The sequence below is a fragment of the Pseudochaenichthys georgianus genome, chromosome 5 (assembly GCF_902827115.2).
Source record: "Pseudochaenichthys georgianus chromosome 5, fPseGeo1.2, whole genome shotgun sequence".
Classification (NCBI taxonomy): Eukaryota; Metazoa; Chordata; class Actinopteri; order Perciformes; family Channichthyidae; genus Pseudochaenichthys; species Pseudochaenichthys georgianus.
The window spans coordinates 18,761,356-18,783,027 of record NC_047507.1 but is presented as its reverse complement, the minus strand read 5'-3'; the positions used below and the strand labels follow the sequence as shown (position 1 = coordinate 18,783,027).

At 39.8% G+C, this 21,672-nt stretch overlaps 2 protein-coding genes across 4 annotated transcripts; one reads left to right on the top strand and one right to left on the bottom strand.

Annotated features, from left to right (window-relative positions):
- Positions 1–104: 104 nt before the first annotated feature.
- patz1 (POZ/BTB and AT hook containing zinc finger 1) lies at positions 105–12,365 on the top strand. Of its 3 annotated transcripts, XM_034082392.2 has the most exons (6): positions 105–2,945; positions 3,946–4,009; positions 4,110–4,281; positions 5,038–5,196; positions 7,431–7,628; positions 8,018–12,365. In XM_034082392.2, exons 1-6 carry the CDS (start codon positions 1,708–1,710, stop codon positions 8,494–8,496), a joined length of 2,310 nt encoding a protein of 769 aa, XP_033938283.1. In that variant the 5' UTR covers positions 105–1,707; the 3' UTR covers positions 8,497–12,365. The 3 variants fall into 3 exon arrangements, with proteins under 3 accessions (XP_033938283.1, XP_033938281.1, XP_033938282.1); XM_034082390.2 differs by lacking the exon at positions 7,431–7,628; XM_034082391.2 differs by lacking the exons at positions 5,038–5,196; positions 7,431–7,628.
- A 2,037-nt stretch (positions 12,366–14,402) lies between these two features.
- Positions 14,403–19,178, bottom strand: LOC117447195 (solute carrier family 2, facilitated glucose transporter member 11-like). Its single transcript, XM_034083869.1, has 12 exons — positions 19,086–19,178; positions 18,457–18,555; positions 18,120–18,280; positions 17,474–17,598; positions 17,184–17,313; positions 16,739–16,887; positions 15,970–16,157; positions 15,756–15,866; positions 15,314–15,415; positions 15,146–15,221; positions 14,935–15,062; positions 14,403–14,841 (listed from the first exon to the last, which is right to left on the bottom strand). The coding sequence occupies exons 1-12, from the start codon at positions 19,104–19,106 to the stop codon at positions 14,647–14,649; spliced, it is 1,485 nt and encodes a 494-aa protein (XP_033939760.1). The 5' UTR covers positions 19,107–19,178; the 3' UTR covers positions 14,403–14,646.
- Positions 19,179–21,672: the final 2,494 nt, after the last annotated feature.

The window sequence follows — 21,672 nt, the reverse complement described above, 5'->3', positions numbered from 1 at the left end:
AGAATTAATAAATAAATTCAGTAAACACAATTTGCTTTTTTCTTTTAAATGATTTTGAATTCCCGATATATGTACCCTCACTGGCCACTTTGTTAGGTATCGTGTACAATCCAATATATAACAGCTCTCGCATACATTGGGACTTTCCCTTGTTGTGCTTGTTACAACATGTTTAGTAAAAATGTATTTTAGTACAAAATCAGACTACTGCAGCATTAATAACAAAGTGGCCACTTTGTGTTAATCTAAACTGTACAAACTAGACGTGCTCGACAGTAGAAAATTGATTGGTCAAATGCACAGGAGAAATGCAAAAAAGTAGTCTTGCTCGCTTTCTAATATCAAAATGAACCACTTATTGCTTGAATGTAAAGGTACTCTGCTCAAGACATTTAACAAAGTAAGTTACTTGGTTGTTTGGAAATGTTTTATGTAGAGTGCGAAAAATGTATTTGGAAGCCAGTATTGGCTTGTTTGATATTCTACAGCATCGGAACACATTTGGGTCAAAAGGGCATGTCCGTGCAGTAATATCAAAGATATGATTTGGGAAATATTGTCTACTTAAAAAATGAACACATTCGTGATATGATTTGTGATCGTGATCTGTTTTCGATTGGCATCTCCTTCAAAAACCTGTTTGATCAGGCAAGTCTTGAGCCGAAACAGTAAGTTGATAAATGGACAAAAAACATAATTGGTAACATAATTGGCAACTTTTGTGTATTTCAGTCTCTTTTATTTGTTTGCAGTATTGGGACTTTTGGCCAAGCAAAACGGCATATTTGAAATGTCATGTTTGCCTCTGTGCACCTGTGGTGGTAATACCTTTTTTTTTTTTTTTTAACTATAGGCTAAATTATATATTTTTTAAATATGGATAATGAAAACAATTAGTTGTTGCAGCCTTAATCTAGTTCAATACAATGGGCTGCAATAAGGCATATCTCAGTGAATGTAGTTGTGTTCAGAATGTGTTGATTCACTTATTTTCTAGCCTGTGTCACACCTCCGATGCCCACCCCCTCCTTAGATGGGAATGGACAAAGTGTAATGTCTATCTTGTATATATATATATATATATATAGTGGATCTGAACCCTGTTGAAAAAAGCCCAAAATCTCAATTTATTGAAGCATTATTTTAACAATAATGCTGGATCGAGCGTTTGCATTGATTTTCTTGTCTCGTCAAACCACAACTTAACTCTAGTGACTTGTACAATACAATGATGCTTGCAGAATGCAGTGCATTCGTACAGAGGAAGGGTTTTTTCTCTTGGTATTACTGTTTGGTTGGGGGAGGGGTTTTATAAACAGAGCAGACAGGAAGAGACCTGCGTGTTAACGTTTTGTAAAGAAGACGCGAGAGGCCCCTGCTTTGCTGGGGCGCTACTCCCCTGACAGTCATTACAAAGAGAGAAATACAACAACAAAAAACATATTCAATATCAAACCCTAGAGAAATATTTTCCACCGAACAAGAGCGACCCCCACCCCTCAAGAAACCAGGGTCAAAGTTCACAGGAAGCTGGGGGGCTGCCATTTTCCCCCGCTGCTACTGCTAACGTTTAACGTTAGATGCTAAAACGACGGGGAGGGGCAGTTGGTTTTGTATTTTGTAGCTAACTGCTCGAGACATCACACACGAATCTGCTGTTTCTCCGACCTTTGACGCTAACAACCATTGTTATTGGATGAATTCGGCATGGAGAAGGTAGCGGAGCCGTCTTGGACTTCTTCGTACACCTATCAGGTGAGCAAGCACAGTGCGGAGATGCTACACAACCTCAACGTTCAGAGGAAAGATGGAGGCAGGTTCTGCGATGTGATCCTACGCGTCGGCGAGGAGAGCTTCCCGGCACACAAAGCTGTGTTAGCGGCGTGCAGCGAGTATTTCGAGTCGGTGTTCAGTCGCCAGACGGAGGGCGAAGGCGACGCCAGAGAGCTGGAGATGCACACAATCAGCCCCAAAGTTTTTAAAGACGTTTTGGACTTCGCCTACACCTCCAGGATCGTGGTGCGACTCGAGTGCTTCCCGGAGTTGATGACAGCTGCCAAGTTCCTGCTAATGCGGTCCGTTATTGAGATATGTCAGGAGGTAATCAAACAATCAAACGTCCAGATCATGGTCCCCACGTCGCGGGGAGGAGACGCCAGCCTCTTCCAGGCCACAGCGGCCGCCGAGCTGGGTTTCCCGGTGGCGCAGCAGGATCTGGTGAACGGCACAGGGCTGCTGGTGAACGGTCAAAGCTTTGCTAACAATGCACAGATGCATGTGGACGGGAGTGAAGACCCCGGTATTGTGTTATTGGAGGAAGGTGGCGATCCTTCGATGCCACTGTTGGAGCCTGTCGATGGACTGTCAGTTTCCCCATCAACGGAAATACCGGGGAACACGTTCCAGCACGACGCTGCATCCCCAGGGTCGAAAAGAAACCGGGGGAGAGCAAAGAAAGCTAGCGGGGTTATGGAGGCTGTACACTTTAATCACAGCACTCCGAAAGACATTGGGCTGTTTCCATGTGGGACATGCGGTAAAGCGTTTACAGAGGCTTCCCGGTTAAAGAACCACGAAGCGCAACACGGAGCACACCTCGGTGTAAACAACGTCAGTGACAGCCTGTCAACAGCGGGCGGCATTTCTTTAATGTCTCCGTCTGCTCTGGAGGAAAACGGCGTGCAGTTACACGGAGGGCTGGACAACGGTCGCAAACGGGAGAGGACCAGGCGGCATGTTGGCTGTGACATTTGCGGTAAAGTTTTCCGCGACGTTTACCACCTGAACCGACACAAGCTCTCCCATTCCGGGGAGAAGCCGTACGCATGCCATGTGTGCGGACTCCGGTTCAAACGTAAGGACAGGATGTCATACCATGTTCGCTCCCATGACGGCTCGGTCGGCAAACCTTATGTGTGCCAAAGCTGTGGTAAAGGTTTTTCAAGGTGAGTTTAACTTTATTCACATTGACAGCATTTCCTGTACTTAACAGTGTTGCTGTCACAATTATTAAATCCCCCTACCTGGACATTGTTTGTTACTATGCAGCTCTGTGTATCTGCATATAATACCTAAAGGACAGTACTAGCAGGCATAACGTGAGTACTCACAATCACAAAACTGTAAAACCACATATTTGCAACAAAGCAGAAACTAATGAAAGCTGACAGCCTTGCTGTTCAGAAAGCGGTTAATCTGCTTTTCAGGTATACACAGAAATAAAAATTCTGCTACTTTATCATCAGCAGAATAGATCCAGATCTTAGGTCCAAACACAGCAAAATTAGTTAAGCAATAAGAAGTCATTGTGTGTTGATGCCAGTAAACAAAGAGAGGTTGGGGTTCAGTCTCTGAAAGGGTCTGAGTGAAAGGCTGTATTATTAGCTAGTTTAAGGCCACTAACTGCAAACCCTGACACACTCTTAAGTGTTGTCATACATACACATTTTGGTTAGTGTTGCTAGAAAGCTGCACATCAGTTACAGTGACCTGTCATCTGAGTCATTAGTCTTCAACCTCACAAACCAGTTTCCCAGCTCTCAGGCCCTGCTTTAAACTCACTGTCACCACCTACTGATTAGGAGGTTAAAATGCATGCAGCTAATGGGCTAAATAATTCTCAAATTGTTGTAATGATGTAGCAAAAAGTCCAAAAATGTGATGAGGGACAGTTTCGAAATATACATTTATGACAATGTGGACATCATTCTATGCTCACAAAGCCGACATGAATTACTAACAATTGGTAATAGATGGGAGTTTTCACAAGATTATAAACTTGCATGAATACATGCTTGCTAATGTTGAGTAATTAAGACTTATTTCCTACAATTTGAAAGGTAGGATGCTTATGATAAGACACAGCACGTTGAGCTGTGTAGAGATATCTTAGAAAGGGTTCATATCTTGACACCACAGACATAACTTTTGTTCTTTTGTCTCCAGACCAGACCACCTGAATGGACATATCAAACAGGTTCACACAACAGAGAGACCCCACAAGTGCCAGGTAACAATCAGGATCTATATGTCAGTTCAAAGCTAGTGATGCTTTTTAAAAGATGATATTTGAGAAAGGTGTTAATGTCTTACCAATTTCTATATTACAGATTTGTAATGCCTCTTTTGCTACAAGAGATCGCCTCCGGTCACACCTTGCATGCCATGAGGACAAAATCCCCTGCAAGGTTTGCGGCAAGTTTCTGCGTGCTGCCTACATGACAGACCACCTCAAAAAACACAGCGAAGGGACGCATAACTACTGTGGCATTTGCAACAAAGGTAGTCATTTAAAATACTTCAACATTCATCACACTGTTAGAAGCCGTTGGACATTCAGAGGATACAAATGTGTAACATCCAGTTTTGGTATTTAACTGGCTTTGCTATGTCTCCTTAGACAAATAACAAAGGTGTCCTCTGTGTTGGCGCCTCAATTCTGTTTATTTTCTGCCGAACACAGGAGGAAGCCCCTGAGACTTACTAAAGCCTTGTCCAGGGTCTGTGTTGTCTCATTTCAGGGTCCTGATGTGATGGTGGCCCTCAAATCTATTGTTGTGTCTTTAAGGGATAGGTTGCATTGAGGTGTACAACATATGTATAATAAGTGGCTTGTTTGGTCTGTGGGAAAGTTGAAATGCACATGCTGAATGTGACAAATCCTTCAGAAAGATGGCTTTTACCTTGTACATACAGAGTCCAATACCGTTGGCTGGTGTTGACATCTTGTCGACCGGCACATGCCTCAAAAAGTACTATGATTGGTTCTTAAAGGACATGTCTAATGTGCACCTCCCTTTGTTTGCTTTAAACTGGAATTTAGATTGATGCTGTCTTGTCTATTAGAAAAGTAATGCTCTTCAATGTTGAGAAATTACACCCCCTACATAGTAATCATAGTGTTCAAGACATATTCTGGTCAAACCAATCAAGGTATCTGTCAGATCATTAATAACAAATAGCCAGGGTTCCCTTCGACATAGTCAAGGCCTTGAGTTTGTCAAACCACTGCCTTGTTCTTTGTTCTTCTGGTCCCAGGTTTCTCCACTGCGTCCTACCTTAAGGTGCATATAAAGACACACCATGGCTCTCCACTGCCCCCCTCCACCACAATGCACGTCTTCCCTGAACCACGGGGGGAGCTGCAGATGCACAACGGCACCCCTTACCACATGGGACGCCAGTGCTCGGTGGAAGGCAAGCAGCCGCCCGCCCCATCCCAAAACTTCATGTTTCTGGCTTTCATTTGCTCTGCTGCTATTTGGAGAAACATGCTGCTGCATCTTTGGTATAAAGCACAAGCATATCACAAGCTCCGCTGCCAAGCTTTGCGCTCACACTAGTGGTGCAATTTCATGTGCTTGTTGTCTTTCTGCTAGCTGTCAATGTCTTTCAGGTGGTGGCTGTATATACAGAACCTTCCTTTGGTAATCATATAGAAGTTTAAGTGTTCCTCACCTCTGAAAGAATTTTTCAAATTATTCTCTTAATCTGCAGATTTAGTTATATATCATAAAGCAGTTAATCCGTCTGTTGTTCCACACGCTTTTGTCAAAAAGCTAAAACATTTTGACTTATTGAACGGGAAATTAAAATGTAATGCAGACAAATTCTTAGTGCTTATCTTCACGTACAGTATTTAACACATAGACGTTGTCTGGAGACTTCAAAGTTGACAGTTCTGCATGTAGGAACAGTAAAAAGTCACTTTATTTGGTGTGTGTCTGCCTAGCATGGCCATGGCGTCATATGGTTTCTGTTTGGCTGGTCCATCAGCAGTTGTTCAGCAATGCATAGTGCTGCATGCGTGTCATAGTGTGCTCTGTTTGCCCTGAATTCATCATCTTTGTAAAATCAGTACCATAAATACAGTGAGCCACAGTTGATTTCATGGAAGACAATATTTAAATCTCTAGAATTGCTCTGGTATCTAAAATCCTGTTATCATAATAATAATCAGAAAAGCTCGTGTACAGCGATTAATACATATACTGTTTGGCTAATTCCCAAACTGACATTGACTATCAAAACAACTGAGATTAATCACTTTTTCCATCTGCAATCAACAAAATATTAACAAATATAAATATGTATACATTTTCCTTTTTTTATGTATTTTATGTAGTGGTAATATCATTTAATCAATAAGGATTTATAACCACCATATTTGGGATTAAGTTGAGAAATCACCTTTAGCTTTTGAAGCTTTTGATGTTAAGTGTTTCTCTGTTTTGGCATTAGTCTTCCATAACCTTGCTCTTACACAACAAATACATGAATACAAATAATGAACCTTCTGGCCTTGCAGGTGAAAATAAATTAACTTTTTAGGAATCAGTACATTTCCTTTGAATTCAGGAATGTTAAAATCAATATTGTTTACCAGCAGGGTTTTGATATGTCATGTCACTAAGCAATGGCCCCCGGTCCTCTGGGCAGCATTTTGGTGTTATCTGCTTGTTCAGATTATGGCTGGTTAGAGAACTTTTGATACCTCATTCTCTGCTTATTCCCCCCAATCCTTCACTGGTATAAGCATCACTAAATGAACACACCGCTCTTTGCAGTGATATCAATTATTGTTCCATCAGCAATGCGACAGTTTAACTGATTGTCAAATGGCACGTCACATATATGTATTATCTCAGCAGTTACCAAAGTGCTGCTCATGTTCCAGCAAAGCTAATTACTGAAATTGAAAAAGACTGAATATTTGAGTAGAAACAAGAGACACCAATAACTAATAAAAGTACATCTCGTTGTGAGCAAGCTTGCAAAGTAGCAGTTAATATACCCATATGTAATGCAATAACTTAGTTGCTGTATGCTTGGTATTACATTTTTGCATCTCATAAAATACACCAAGTTGAAAATAATAATAATAATAATAATGATAAACAAGACGCATGAGTTTCTAAACTTAAAAAGTGGCTAATAGCTTAAATTATTTGTTGTCTGTACCGTCTCTGTATGCGCACTCTGTCCGCTGTGCATTTGTTTAAAATAAATTGATGTATCACGAAATAAATGTCCACAGGAAGTAATATAGAAATACTTAACTTTCTAAAAACAAAAAGCTGATTATCTCAAATAGCTTTTTTGGCATTAGTCTTCCATAACCTTGCTCTTACAATCTAACACACAATTTATAGATCTTTATAAAAGAAAAATATTTAGTTATATGAAGGATTTTCTTCCTATAGATTTTTGCAAATATCTAATAGCTGTTTCAGTCATTAATTACACCGCAAGCTACTTGAATCAGGAATGTGGCATTTGCTAGAAGGGAAAGGAGAAAACCTGTCTAGGTTAGTTCACCAACAGCATTTCAAGTACTATCAATGAAAATAAGGTAATTCTGTCCGTATGGTTTCCGCCGGCCTCTGATGTCCCCCCCCCCCCTCCTTTCTCCCTGGCCGGGTGTTGTGTAGACCTGTGCGCCAGTCGCCAGCTGCTTCTCACCTCCACTGAGGCAGAGGGTCACTTTCATGGGCTCTCTGGACCCCCAGTGCTCCCCCAGCCTGGCCCTCTGCAGCCTGAGCTCATGGGGAAGGCAGGTGGGGCTCCGTATTTCTGGGATTGTCACTCTGGCGGGGTGCCTGGCTTCCCCGTCCATGGGCCTGCTGCAGGTCAGTATAGTCCAGCAGGAGGGTGGGTGGGCGGGGGCTTGGTGCTAGTGCGGCCCACTGGCTGGCTGATCTCGGCAGTCTGTGGACACTGTGCAAATGGACTGAGATGGATGATTGTATAGTTTAAAGCTGTGGCCACATTTTTGTTTTACAACTGATTGGTCATCTAATTGATGTAAACTGCCCTGCTTGTACCAGGTGCCTTCTCACTAAACTTCTCCAGTAAAATGTTTTGAATATTTCAGGTGCCAACAAACTACTGGATTAAAGTTGTATGTGACAAACCTGTTAAATAATTCATTTGTCGTAATCCATTCCTTCCTTTCCTCCCATTTCCTTTTTTCTCTCTGTCTCACTCTCCTTTGCTATCCATGCTCTGTTTGCCACAGACGGGCAGGAAAACACTGGGAAGTGTCCTCATCTGGAATCAGAAGAATCCGATCCTTCATTTGGGGAATTGTCTAACGGTGACGAGCTTAAATCTCCTCAGAAACCTGACGAGCCGGAGCTGGAGATGCCCTCTTTGGCCTGTAATGGGGCCTCTACCGGGGCCCTCAGCTCCCCCGAGGGATCTAAAGCCAAAACGGACCCTGAGAAGAAGTTTATCTGCAGCATTTGCGGTCAGGCTTTCCGCACCAAGTCCTACCTCAACAAGCACCAGCACAGAGTTCACAAAGCCCAGAAGGCCCAGGGGACCTCAGGGCCGGCCTTAAATGAGCTGGGCCCCTCCCTGACCTCTCCCTTCTCCCCCCAACAGAACATGTCTCTGCTCGAGTCTTTTGGCTTTCAGATAGTCCAGTCTGCTTTTGCCTCTTCTCTGGTGGATGCTGAGGCGGGTCAGAGTGGAATTGACTTTGGAGCGAAGTGACTTATTTGCTAACGTTCATTTCAGGACAAAGAAGATGCTCTGTATTTGGGAATAACTTTGCCTCAAGGTAACTTTCAGTTTGTTACGTCGCTTAATGTGTATCTTATATTTTTGTCACAGACTGCCATACGATTCCTACTTTTTCTACTTTTTCCAAGTATGAGAAGTGCGTGCACGGTGTTTAAAACGTTCTTTTAAAAGAAATGACATGAAGGTTTTATTTCCTTTATCTGATGTGGATCTGTTGAAGTCATCTTTGGTATTCTTATATTTGTTTCTTCGCTGGTGTGTTATTGAGCTTTCTTAGCTGCACAACATTTACTTGATATGAGATGTTTTATTTACTGCAAGCTTAAAACAAGTAATTGTCTGTACGCCCACTTTAACTGCTCTGATGTACTCGGTAAATTGACCTTTGGCCCTTACAGTGATTTTTATGTTTCATATTCCTCTTTCTCTTGAAGGCTGTAAACAGATGTATTTACCTCAGATCAACCAGAGGGCTGAGTTATGTATCTATGTTGTTCTCTACTTCTTTTGAGGAGGATTGTGATTTTCTTAAGGACAGGGATTTAATTGGTCTTCAATTTTGGTGGCAGGTCTTCTTTAATCTATTAACTTTTCCCAAAAAAATCATAACAGGCCCACGGCATTTTTTATGACACGTTTATTCTAACCAACTCTCTTCAGCTTCATTTCCGAAAGTTTCCACACTTAAATGAATTACTATTGAAAGGATTACAGTTGGAGCCGGAGATAAATGTACTTTTACTACAAATGCACATGATCGTCAGTGTTTCCCCTAGGTTTTTTAGGGAGTGGCATTGGGATATATATTTTTTAAATCCTCTGGAGCAGAGAGAGGAGCTGTGGATTATTGTTATTGATTAATGCATCAGTGTTTCTTAGGGTCAAAAACACTAAACTCACAACTTAAAATGAAAGCGTTTAGTTTATTTAATAAAAGAGCACATGTTCAATGTGAAAAGTGACAGTAGATATAGATTAGTTGCAATTTGGTGCTATATATATATATATATATATATATATATATAGCGCACAGCGCCCCTCCAAGACAATGATAGGGGAAACACTGATCATGATAACTCCTTCACGTTTTCTTTGTCTGTTGGTTGTGCCGGTCGTCAGAAATGAATGTGACGCGCCCTCTAGAATGCCTGGTTAAAAAGCAGGATCGTGTCCGTCCTAAGAAGCACTTTTTAATCACGTCCTATTTGAACTCTTGCAGCACCCACACGAAGCTTATAATTTATTGTTAAACCATCATGAGATTTTAATAAAAAGCAAACCAACCCTTTGTACTGACAGAAAATTGAAATGCCTACGATATGCAAGGGGAACTAACTGATTTTAAAGCTCTAATAGCACCTCATATTTCTTTCTTTTAGTTAGTATATATATATATATCCAAGTCTTTAAAAAAGCTGGTAGAAGCATCTTTTTTCATTATTTGAAGCCTTTGGTGTTTCTATTCACTATTAACCTGAGCGATTATAAGTCTTAACCACAGAGCACAGTATATACCCTGATTCCATTGCTGATCTGAAGATATCTCTAATCTAAATGAATAAAATCTGCTAGCAGCTTGACATCAATAGCTCTTAGTACGTTTCTGATTTGAACATTTGAACATTATTTATTTTAAAAAAGCTGGAGACAAAAGATAATGAAATAAATTTTCCAAGGATAAAATGTATTTAAACCTGAAAAATGTGTCTGGAAACATGCCTTGCGCTTGTTAGGGATGAGCTTTGTATCCCCCCTACACTAACAATGTTTTAACGCTGTGGTGATTAGTCATTGATCAGCTGTGTACATTCAACAGGGACCAAGGTCAGGTATATATTTTCAGTATATATTTTGAGAAATGTAGATTATATTTTATTAACTTATTCATGCCCTGGTTTCGTGTACAGTTTTTTTTTTTATTGTCAATCAAAAATCTTGTGATTTGCTTGTTTTGATAATTTTTCAATCTAAATTATGTTAAATAGAAATGTGTGGTGATGTGTGTTGTGCAACAGCTGGTGGCATTAGGAGGAGCCTGATCCACCAGCCTCTGGACCGACCAAACAAAATGCTAGTTTTATAGTCAAGTTATTAAGCTCACTTTCTTTGTGCTCCTTCCTTTTCATCGCCTGCACTACTTGTATTGCTCACTCACATCCTGTCAGATACACTTGTGCTGTTAGAAGAAGACGAGTCTTGGGTTTGCGCTAATGGCTACATCCAAGCTATCCATTCTTTGTAGTCAAATTGTGTTTCATTCAAAATGTTGGACAAAGACATTCCTGTAATGAGGACAGACTAGATTGGATGGTTCCTCAAATTGAAATGTCCCCTGTTTCTGGTTTTGCTTTGTGTAATTTGAAATTTGACCCCACTGTAAAGAGGATATTTTTAGGCCGCTGAGTTAGTTTTGCATCTTAAGAAGTCCGATTGGAGGTTACTGATAAGAAGAAACCAGGTCTGGAGATCAATTCCCTGTTAGTTAATATGAATATAGTTTTGGTTAAACAATCAGAATCGAAATTGCAGACGCTTTTCAGACTCATACTTCCTCTGTATATACTGAAACACAAAATAAGCCATCACAGTCCGAAAATCTAATCAGTGGCTTTTGTAAGAAGAGATCCAAACGAAAAGGATAAGATTGAGGAATAAAATGCAATCATCTTTTATCTTATTGACCTCTCAGAAATAACACATCAGGTGATTAACATGTATCCCAAATGTCTGTTGTTGTTTTCCTTATGTTGAAAAATCTGCATTACGACGCAAAACCCAATCCAACAGTGCAGTAGGGGGTGTCTGTGTGTGGTTAGAAAAGAGTACATACATGTGTGTCTTTTTCTGTGTTATATTCCGTGTTTCCTGCTTTGCTTAATTATTATTTGTGCATAATTTAGCCTCTTAAAATCCAGTACATTCCTATATTATTTATGGTTATTTTGTGATTGTAACAAGTGTATATACCATTCATATACACATTCTATAAATATAAATATATATGAACCAACCAATATGAGCAGTGTTTGTCATGGTGGTCCTGTACATATATAGATTTTGATTTTCTTGTCCATCATGTGGAGGGATGTTAAGTTATGGCCATTTGATTGAAAGTGTAAACTGCATGTTCTGGCATGCGAGCCGAGCTTCGGACTGAATGTCGATCACTGGTTGGTGGCAGCGATGGTTTCCCTGCTCACCGCTCTGTCACTGGGCTCTGGTAGCGCTCACACTGCCAGTCGCACGATTCAAGTCTCTGACCAAGTGTTTTTTCTCCTTTTTTGATCCACTCTGCACTAGTATTTACTCCTTTAAAAGGTGATAAGGGTTGTTTTTATTATTGATAAAAAAAAAGTGGAAGATGCTGTAAGGAAATAATGTTCCTTTGTTTGTGTTCTCTACTGGGATTGTATGATTATTATTTTTTGTTTCACTCATGTTGGTACTCGAGTGTAAAAGGTGTTTTCATTGAGTATTTAGGCCTAAATGTTTTTGCTTTTCTGCTTTTGGTCTGTTGCAAAGTGCCTTCCAAATACTGATTGTGCACAGCAGTGGATTAAAAAAGGTCCTCTTTTCTAAAGGTTAGGAATTGTACAGAGTGACTTGCATTGACACTTTTGTATAAAAACACACAGAAAATGTACAATATGTTAACTTGGTATTTTATCATCGTACTCAACAGGATAGCTCTTATGACGTGTGAGCTACTTGATTTGTTATTTGGACATATTTCAATATACGCATAATTTTCTATAGATATTTGTTTTTGTACTCTGTTATTGAGTCTCATCTCTCTTGTTGGTACAGAGATGAGCAACAAATAAATTGCAATTGAAAAAGAGCCTAACTTTTGTCTTGTAGTTTTTCATGTTAGATAATAAAACAACCAATCCATTCATGCAATTTTACAACTAATCAATCAAATATTATTTATCTAGCCCAATAACACAAATTACAAACGTGTCACTGGGGGTTTACAGTTTTTACAGAATATGACCCTTAGGTCCTTAGACCCTTGCATGGAACAAGGAACAAGGAAAAACTCCCCCAAAAAATACGATTAATGTGGAAAAAACTGAAGAAGCCTCGGGAAGAGCAACAAATAGCGTTCCCTCTCCCAGGATGGAAATATGTGCAGTTGGTTTCGTGAGTATAAATTACATTTATAATACACTTAAGACAGTCCAAATGTCAAATGATTATGTGTATACACTAAAGTTAGTTGTGCTGCATTTCCGTTGCTGTGGTAAACTTTTTGACAAATATTTCAACTACTAATCGAGCAAGTACCGGTAATGTGATGTGAATCATTAATTGGGTAAAACCTGGGGGTTACATTTGTGGCCATAGACAACGTTTTAGCCCTTCACTTAAAATATGCTGCTCATAGAATAATGACACCATATTTTCATATAAACCTTGCTTTAAAATGTGGTATGCGATTCCCCTTTACAATAAAAGCCCTATTGCAGGAGTGGCCAACCCGCGGCTCTTTGCCGAGTCTCATGCGGCTCCTCAGTATATCGAATTGTAATTGTGTTTTTTTTTTTTTTTTGCGCATATGTATCCCAGTTTACAAAGGGTTAACAAGTTCCAGCCCAATCGTTACACAGAGTTTTCAACAAAGAAGTACTTTAGCCAATCAGAATGCAGATCCTGCAGTACTGGAGGCGGGCTTTACTGCACTCGCGACGTGACAGTGCAGGGAGAGATCTGCTTCCGATCGGCAGAAATATAACTCAGATAAAACCGTAATAACTCAATATAATGTTGTCAAATCAAAACGGTAAAATGTGCAGTTGTATATGTGAGATACAGACAGAATAAAGGCCAGGCATATTTTTATTAAATGATGTGCCCTTTCATGCATTTGAGCCCCTTCCACATCCTCTACACGTTTCAAAGAAGCAACATGCATAGTAAGATAACTACTTTTTTCAAATGTTTTTAACTGAGAGTTTGTGTGTGAGACACAATATTAATGATTGACAATAACTGGCCTCTGGACTTAATACTGGTAGGAGAGGTTTAAGTCCATTTCTGTCAATATCATGGACTGTGACATTTATAGGAAATCTGGCTGAGCAGAGGTATATTTTTGTGTGTGTGTGTGTGTGTGTGTGTGTGTGTGTGTGTGTGTGTGTGTGTGTGTGTGTGTGTGTGTGTGTGTGTGTGTGTGTGTGTGTGTGTGTGTGTGTGTGTGTGTGTGTGTGTGTGTGTGTGTGTGTGTGTGTGTGTGTGTGTGTGTGTGTGTGTGTTGATTCATAGGTGCTGCTCCTATGTGGGTCGTCGCGTGTCAATTATTGTTCATTTTTAGATTTTCATTTTGTATGTGTGAGAGATAGAGAGGGCACACAGAAAGGCTGAGAGAAGGAGAGAGAGGGGTCGGGACATACACCCAGCATGTGTGCCTGTGATGTGGCTCTTTGCAGTAACACAGTAAAATGATTGGCTCTTTACCTCTGATTGGTTGGCCACCCCTGCCCTATTGGATCACTGCCTATACCAGAGATAATTGTGCTAAGATGCAAGTCAACAGCATAGCTTCCCTTTGCTATCCCCAGGTACCACAAGAGTATTTTTAACTGTGAATACCCTGTAAAAGATTCCCGTTAAAGGAGGAGGCAAGAAGGTGAAAAAGGAGTAATACAAAACTTACTTTTGGTGATTTAATATATAGAAATGCAATTGAGATGTCAAAAGTAAATCTAAATACGATATCCTTGAAGATTTGGTGAGGCTTTGATTCATGTTGGATGAATGAGGTGCTGCAATTATTTCTAGCAGTAAATACAATTTATGTTTACGTTTAAAACTGCTATTTCCCATATTATAGGGCAGGAGAAAATATAACACAAACAACCAAAACAAAAAGGTAATTTGATATTTTTTATACATCCAAAAATATATTTACAGATTTCACATTCTGCTCTCTGTATATAATGTGTCTTATGTCTTGTGTTTAATAATCTGTCTCATGGTTGAAATAAGAGGTAATATGATTGGGTTGATGACATGGTTTATTCTTAAAATACAATTTCACATTTTAACTGTAAAGTGAATGTTCAAAGCTTCATGCAGAACAAATTGCAGCTGATAAATAAAGTATAAAAAAACATGTTAAAATTTAGTAGCAAGATCAATGTCAGTCCTTTCAGTGTCAGCGCCCCTGTTCTTGTAATTCAGCTTGTTGAAATCCTCCATAATCTCTACCATTGTCTTTCCTTTGGTCTCTGGGACAAAATATAACAGGAACGCTGCACTGAAAATGCTGTAAGCAACGAAAATCAGGAAGCAGAACTGTCCTAGTGCATCCTGTTGGATACACAGAAAACATAGTCAAAATAGAGATATAATATAATATATGAATTATTTGAAATAACAAATGATACATAGTAGGTTTCTCACCACAAAGTAGCCGAACAACATCGCCACGAGGAACATGCTAATCCAGTTGACAGTCCCACTGATCACATAAGCAGAAGGACGCCATGCTTGTAGGAAGAGGTCAGCAGGAAGAGCCATAGACACTCCAGCTTAAATAAGATAAAATAAAAATTTATAAAAACAATATTTAAAAGCTTTTTCTCAGGAGGAGAACTGGTAACAGGAAACTTACATGGTCCAAGTCCATAAATACAGATGACACAGAATATCAGGCCGATGTTCACATAGGGGATCCAGGGATTCAGATCCTGTAGGAAAAGAGAAAGAAATATACATTTGATGTTTAGTTTTCTACAAAACATTTAATTTGGAGAAATGTGCACTGTTAGAGTGCTTGTACCTTGATGGACAGCATGACAGTGAGTACACACATGGTGATACCCATCAGTAGATAGCCGTAGCCCATCAGCTTCTTTCTGCCTGCACGGTCTATCAAGAAAGACTGAGACACAACAGAAAGTCAATAAAGTATTGTATTTCTACAGTTATCTTAATATAATACATTCTAACTTATAAAGTTTTCCAAGTGATGTACACATGTGGAACCTCAACATACAGAAAGAAAAGGCCCAAAATAATGCACAGAATATTTTTCCTCCAGTAGAAATGAATATTTATTTGTTCCATTATCCTGTTGTCAGATCATGTGTACACTACATTATAGGAAACGTTCATAACCTAAAAACGTTTTTCGCGTGTCCATATTTGGATTATTTTAACATCCTTCATGTGTCAGTGTATTTTCACGAGTCAGTTTCATTCTCCTTTGAAGAGATACTCACACACAGCGTCACTGTGAAGAGCTCTGTGGCTCCAAGGCCAATGGCCAAGTAATGCATCTGGTTCTCAGGCACTCCAGACTCACGGAAGATGTCAAAGGCGTAAAAATACAGCTGGAGGAGAGAAAGAAATATGAGAGGCCATTAACCGGATCAAGCTGTGTCTGAAAAAGAGATGCCAATGTATTTTTTACGGGGAAAGCTGAGCTGAACATACAGCGTTGATGCCGCAGAACTGAACCCCAGCACAGGGGATGATGAGAGTCAGAAGCTGCCATCTCACACAGCGAGAGCAGAGGACATCCTTCACAGTCTTCGCCTTCTCTCCCTGAGTGCTCTCTCTCTCTTTCTTCATGTCGTCCAGCTCCAGTTTTAAGTCGTCCTCCTGCCACAGCCACTGCAAAGCTTTCACATAAACACACATCACGCATCATGCTAGAGTTTTAATACTGTGACTAAAACTACTAAACCTGTCTGTGCTTGAAATGTTGGACAGTTCACCGAAAGAAAGAACAAATGTTCACACATCTGCCCTGGGTTGCTACTTATTAATGTAAATAGAACTAGTGCAAGTGGCTAGTTGTAGTAGTTGGGATATCTGCTATAGTAATAATGGGAATAAGAAGCACTTGTTTGTGGTGGTCAAAGTGCAAAAACAGTTAATTTGAAAAACACAACAGCAATATCTCTTTCCAGGAATCATGACCCAAGATAATTAACAGACCTTGTTTTGAGCTGTTTCATGTAGGAAGAGTTTGCAAATATTATTAGCAACATTCATTCATGCCACGATTTTTTTTTGCTACCATGGTTTCAACTCTATCACAGCGTTCAACAACACATCCTTGAATGCAACAAGATGTGTTTGTGGCTGTTTTTTTTATTTATTTGGATGAGGCAATGGATGAAAGCTCAGTTCACTGTGTCTAAACTTTAAAGGGTATCGGTAAACTTTAGAATCCAGAATGGACACAGAGTCCACTCACCTTTTATGCTGCCTTCAGTGTCTCCTTTGTCAATGTAAAGGTATCTGGGTGACTCAGGGAAGAAAAGCAGCGTCACAAGCTGCAGGATGGCAGGAATACCACTGACAGCTAAGAGGTATGGCCACATGTCTTCTGTTCCCATTATCTCCCTAAACAGTGAAGAACAAAGGAAATCTGTTAAGTAGCAGGAAAAAGGAAATACTGTAGATATTCGAATTGGCCCTTACGTTACAGAAATTAAGATAGCTTACGACATCACTTTTGCTGCTCTAATGCTTACTAATTATTAAAACAAAGTTGAAAAGTTATTGCGCTTTAGTCCGTTAATGAACAACTCATGGCATTTGACTGCGTAGGCACATTTTTTATATAGGTATTCATTTTATTTATTTCTTGAAAATATGTTTTTCTCATAAATATTAGAGTACCATAAATCAGTTCTTACTTGATGCCAATTATTTGACCAATGACCTTTCCAAATCCAATGAATATTGAGCCTGTGAGAGTCATGAAACCCCTGAGTTTCTTTGGAGAACTCTCTCCGAGGTACATGAGGTGCACACTCAAGCCAAGACCTGTGGGGAGAGACAAGACAAGGAGAAAATAGCTAAACAATCTGAGCAAAAATGCCAACTATACTTTTGATTCAATTAAAAGAGTAGGTCAAATAAATGAAAACTCTTGTAATAATTGTTCCCATTATGCCTGACACTCTTTCTCATAATCAGAACATACCAACATTATATCCGTAGAGGAATCTGCCCAGCAAGATCATCTCAAAAGACTTGGCCATTCGACTGAAGACCATGAGAATGGCAGCCACAATCGCCACTACATTGTTGAACAAGAGAGCTTTTTTCCTGCAAAAACAAAAGAAACAATAAAGATGTTTACACTGCTGACATAAGTTACCTTATGTGTTTTACCCACTTGTTGGCCAAATCTGGTCTGGTTAGCATATTCATGTAGCTTTTGCACAGAGCAAACTATACATTTTCAACTTTTGTAGCTGAAGAAGTGTGATTCTGGGCAATTGTATCATGTATAAATAGATTCAGTGGAAGAACAATCCAGAACTTTTATTAAGACTGCCACTCAGTCACTTTAAGATGCAATTTATTTTTTGTTTGTATGGATTGTATGTTGTACTGTGTAGCCTATGGTGAGTGTTGTTTTATCTAATTTGTCAGTACCAAACACACATTTCTGAATCTAATTGTCTTATTAAACATGAACCTGAATGTTGGCCAACTCTTTCTTTTGGCTCTCTGAGTCAGAGAGGTTTTAAAACCAGACATTTTAGCAAACATTCTGACGATCTATCTCACCCAACAGACGTCTTTCAGACAATATAATTGTATAAAAGTGTGTATCTCTATACCTGCCGTAAGTGACGGGAATGCTGCCGCTGTGAACGGCCCCGGCCACGGCCCCAAGACTCAACACGGCCACGATGAAGGACCAGATGAGCTGGTTGGAGGAGTCATCCACTGGAGCTCCGTACCTCCACAACCAGGTGTGGTTCACAAAACTCTGAACATGCTGCAGAAAGGTCAGGGGACATGTTAGGGTGGTCTACTGATCAACCCTGTTTAAAAAAAATGCAATTTACAGTAAAAATAAGATTAAAAATACCATAATTTTTCTAATACAATTGCAACACTGAGTTAACGTTTCCGTAACCACAACAACAACAAAAAAACGAATAGAAATCTTACCACTGCTGGAGAAGCGATGACAGAAACTTGAATCCCATACTGAAACGATCCCCCAATTCCCAACACCATCGACAGCAGATAAAGTCTCCAGTACTGAAGCTAAAACGGTAAATGGAAAATCATATATACAAATTAACCTCCTCTGTTTTTCAACTCGACAACTATAACTGTATTGATTTATCAAGACATATAAATGATGTATGAAATATAATGAGTAGGTATAGATTAAAATACTCAAACTTTATTTAAAATGTTACGGTCACTTTCACCTTGACCAACTATGTCTTATGTGATATGTAAATGAACACTAAGAGAGATAAAATGTGGTCTTTCATGATTTGTTTACTGTTGATAATTCAAGTAAATGTGTGCTTATAGTAGCCTACTAGGTAAAATATTAGGACTTTTACTATTATGTTGCCGTGTTATTACTTTTACTTTATTAAATAATCTGAATGCTTCCTTCACCACTGCATGTAAGTGCACACTATTGCTTTATACATTATTGTAATGAATGATATATAATTAAAAAAACAAATTAAATTGCATGTATTTAGTAATACTGTGGATTACAGGCAAAAATAATCTTAATTCACAAACAGCGCTGAAATCTAAGAAAATGCACCTACCTTTCCTGATGCATCTTCCATCTTTAGTGCTGGCTCCCTGGATATTGGCTACAGGACAGAGCATGAGAGGACCAGGTTATATACAGTATGGAAGTCAAGTTACATATAAACTCTGGTTGTCCATTCAGGATGTTAGATCAACATTGTCTTGTTCATGACGTGCGCGATAGGGATGAGCAGACGCTGAACTAGATCCTCCTGGCATGTCTGGTTGATTGTTATAAGAAATATTTTCTCGAAAGTTTAGGATTTAGTGGGAGGGGATTTTGTTGGAGGACAGAAGTCCAAGTCTGGGCCAGATTATAGGTGTGGGTCTATATAACAAATCCTGACCTCTGCACCAAGATGAATTCCTTAAACTCAGTTAAGCAGCAATTGATGTCATCACACACATTTCTTTGACGTCCTTATCTCTGACTTATAACAACAACTTAATTTATCTTCTAAATGCATGCTAGAACACAATTATCTCCTTAAAATAAGAAATAATCCTCTTGTTAAAGAAGGCCCTATTGTGCTTTTGGGGGTTTTCCCTTTACTGGTGAGTGTGCGAAAAAGCACACGTCCGATCGTCCGGGACGTGTTATTTACAATATCGGACAAGTAGGCTACATATTTCCATTGACATGTCCGACGGACAAGTGACGTTTTTCGCCCATATTTATTGACAAATTATTGATAAATTCAGCTTACAAAAGGCAGAACTCATTCGCAAATTGTCCGTGTCCCCGCGGACCGCAGCTCTCTCTCTCTCTCTCTCTCTCTCTCTCTCTCTCTCTCTCTCTCTCTCTCTCTCTCTCTCTCTCTCTCTCTCTCTCTATTTTCCGGATCAGCTGATCTGTGTCCTCGCACTGTCCTCACAACCCCGGACCCCCAGACTCGGAGGAGCACAGGGATGTCAGTATTGTTTATTTATTGTTTTAAATTGAAGTTGTCTGAAGTCCTTACCACCAGCTGATCTTGCAGTAATAAGTAGTGCACCTTTCTTACTGTCCAAATGTGCACAATGTAGAGACTGCTTTTTAGTCTTTTGTTTTCTTAGTTATGTTCTCTGTATTTTATATGTTTGTGTTATGTGTAACGTTGCTGCCTTCTTGACCAGGTCAGCATTGTAAATGAAATTGTATCTCAATGCTTTTTTATCTGGTTAAATAAAGGTAAAATAAATACAATAAATTATGAAGCAGGGTATAGAAAGTACATTATTGAAATGAAAATACTATTTATTTACTTTTACAAACAGTGAGCAGCTGGGCAGCTGTAGCATGTGTATTGCAGGACTGTATGGTTGGACTCTGTCTCACAGGCAGGATGCAGTGTAACATCAGAGGAGACTGGGCCAGTTGTACATTCACCACTTAGAACTAACTAAACAATGCAGAGATTATTTTTTATATAATTGTATTCAATAACCGTAACAACATTAAACAGTATGAAGTGATTTGACTTAATGTTTTCATATATATATATATATATATATATATATATTTTGCATAATAAAGGACGTTTTGAAATTAAATCATTTAAATATGTCATTGTAAAGGCACAAAATAAAAATATGAACCTGAAAATGAGCACAATATGTCCTCTTTAAACTGAATTTTATGATTCGGAGCGAGTCTTTAAAGAAAGCTATTAACAGTGTCTTAAAAAATATTAAGCAAAAATCTAATGATGTTTTGTTTTCCATTTTAAACACTTTGCTGATGTGACTTTATTACTGTATCATGTATAAAAGACACTTGTTGATAAAAGCATTGAAAAACTGTAAAAGGTGTTAAAGGTCCCATGTCATGGCCATTTCTACTGATCATAATTCCATTGTTGAGGTCTACTAGAATAGATTTAAATCGTGCAATGTTCCAAAATGACATTGGTTTCTCATACAGCATCTCTGTATAGTATGTGTATTCACTCTGTCCTACACGGCTTGTTGGAGCTCCTACCCCCCTTCCTATAAGCCCACTGTGCTTTGATTGGTCAGCTCGCCGACTCTGTTCTGATGAGTCCACCACCGTTACAGCGGAACATCAGTGATTATGTGTTACAATGGCGTTAGCAACCAGAAAATGACACCAGTAATGACAAACAGATGAGAATGCTGCGTGGGGTCTGGGTGCCGTGTTGGCGGGACGTTGCACGGCTCTCTGCTGTGAGGAGCGGACAGTGTGAGCTGGGTTACTGGTGTCGTTTCCTGGTTGCTGCGTGGGGTCTGCGAGACAGCGAGACATCGCGAAACTCAGCCTGAACTCAGCCTGAGCAACATGGACGTGGGAATGGGGGGTGTTGAGGGGGCTGCAGCACCCCCATCTGCGAGGCTCCACCCGCACCCCCAAACGCAGCGCACCTACAGTGTAAGTGCGCCACATTTTTGCCGTTGCGAGGCTCCACTAGCACCCCCCCCCCAGCGCGTCACAGTTTTGCCGCTGAGAGAGTGTGTGCGTGTGAGGAGCTCCACGGATTGGTCCATTGGGACCAATTGGTCCATTGGGTCGTCGTTACGTCACTTGCGTTCTGGGGCAGCATAGACAGGTATTTTCTGTGTTTGAGTTTTACTCGCTACAGGGTGTACTTTGAGGGTTTGTGA

What these genes read in the sequence shown, in the direction of transcription:
- patz1 (XM_034082392.2), top strand. Translation starts at nt 1,708, where the DNA reads ATGGAGAAGGTAGCGGAGCCGTCTTGGACTTCTTCGTACACCTATCAG. An exon ending in TGTGGTAAAGGTTTTTCAAG is followed by an intron (nt 2,946 to 3,945) that starts GTGAGTTTAACT and finishes TTTTGTCTCCAG; the next exon opens with ACCAGACCACCTGAATGGAC. An exon ending in CTGTGGCATTTGCAACAAAG is followed by an intron (nt 4,282 to 5,037) that starts GTAGTCATTTAA and finishes TTCTGGTCCCAG; the next exon opens with GTTTCTCCACTGCGTCCTAC.
- LOC117447195 (XM_034083869.1), bottom strand. Translation starts at nt 19,106, where the DNA reads ATGGAAGATGCATCAGGAAAG. An exon ending in ATTCCCGTCACTTACGGCAG is followed by an intron (nt 17,599 to 18,119) that starts GTATAGAGATAC and finishes TTGTTTTTGCAG; the next exon opens with GAAAAAAGCTCTCTTGTTCA. An exon ending in TATTTATGGACTTGGACCAT is followed by an intron (nt 15,063 to 15,145) that starts GTAAGTTTCCTG and finishes ATCTTATTTAAG; the next exon opens with CTGGAGTGTCTATGGCTCTT.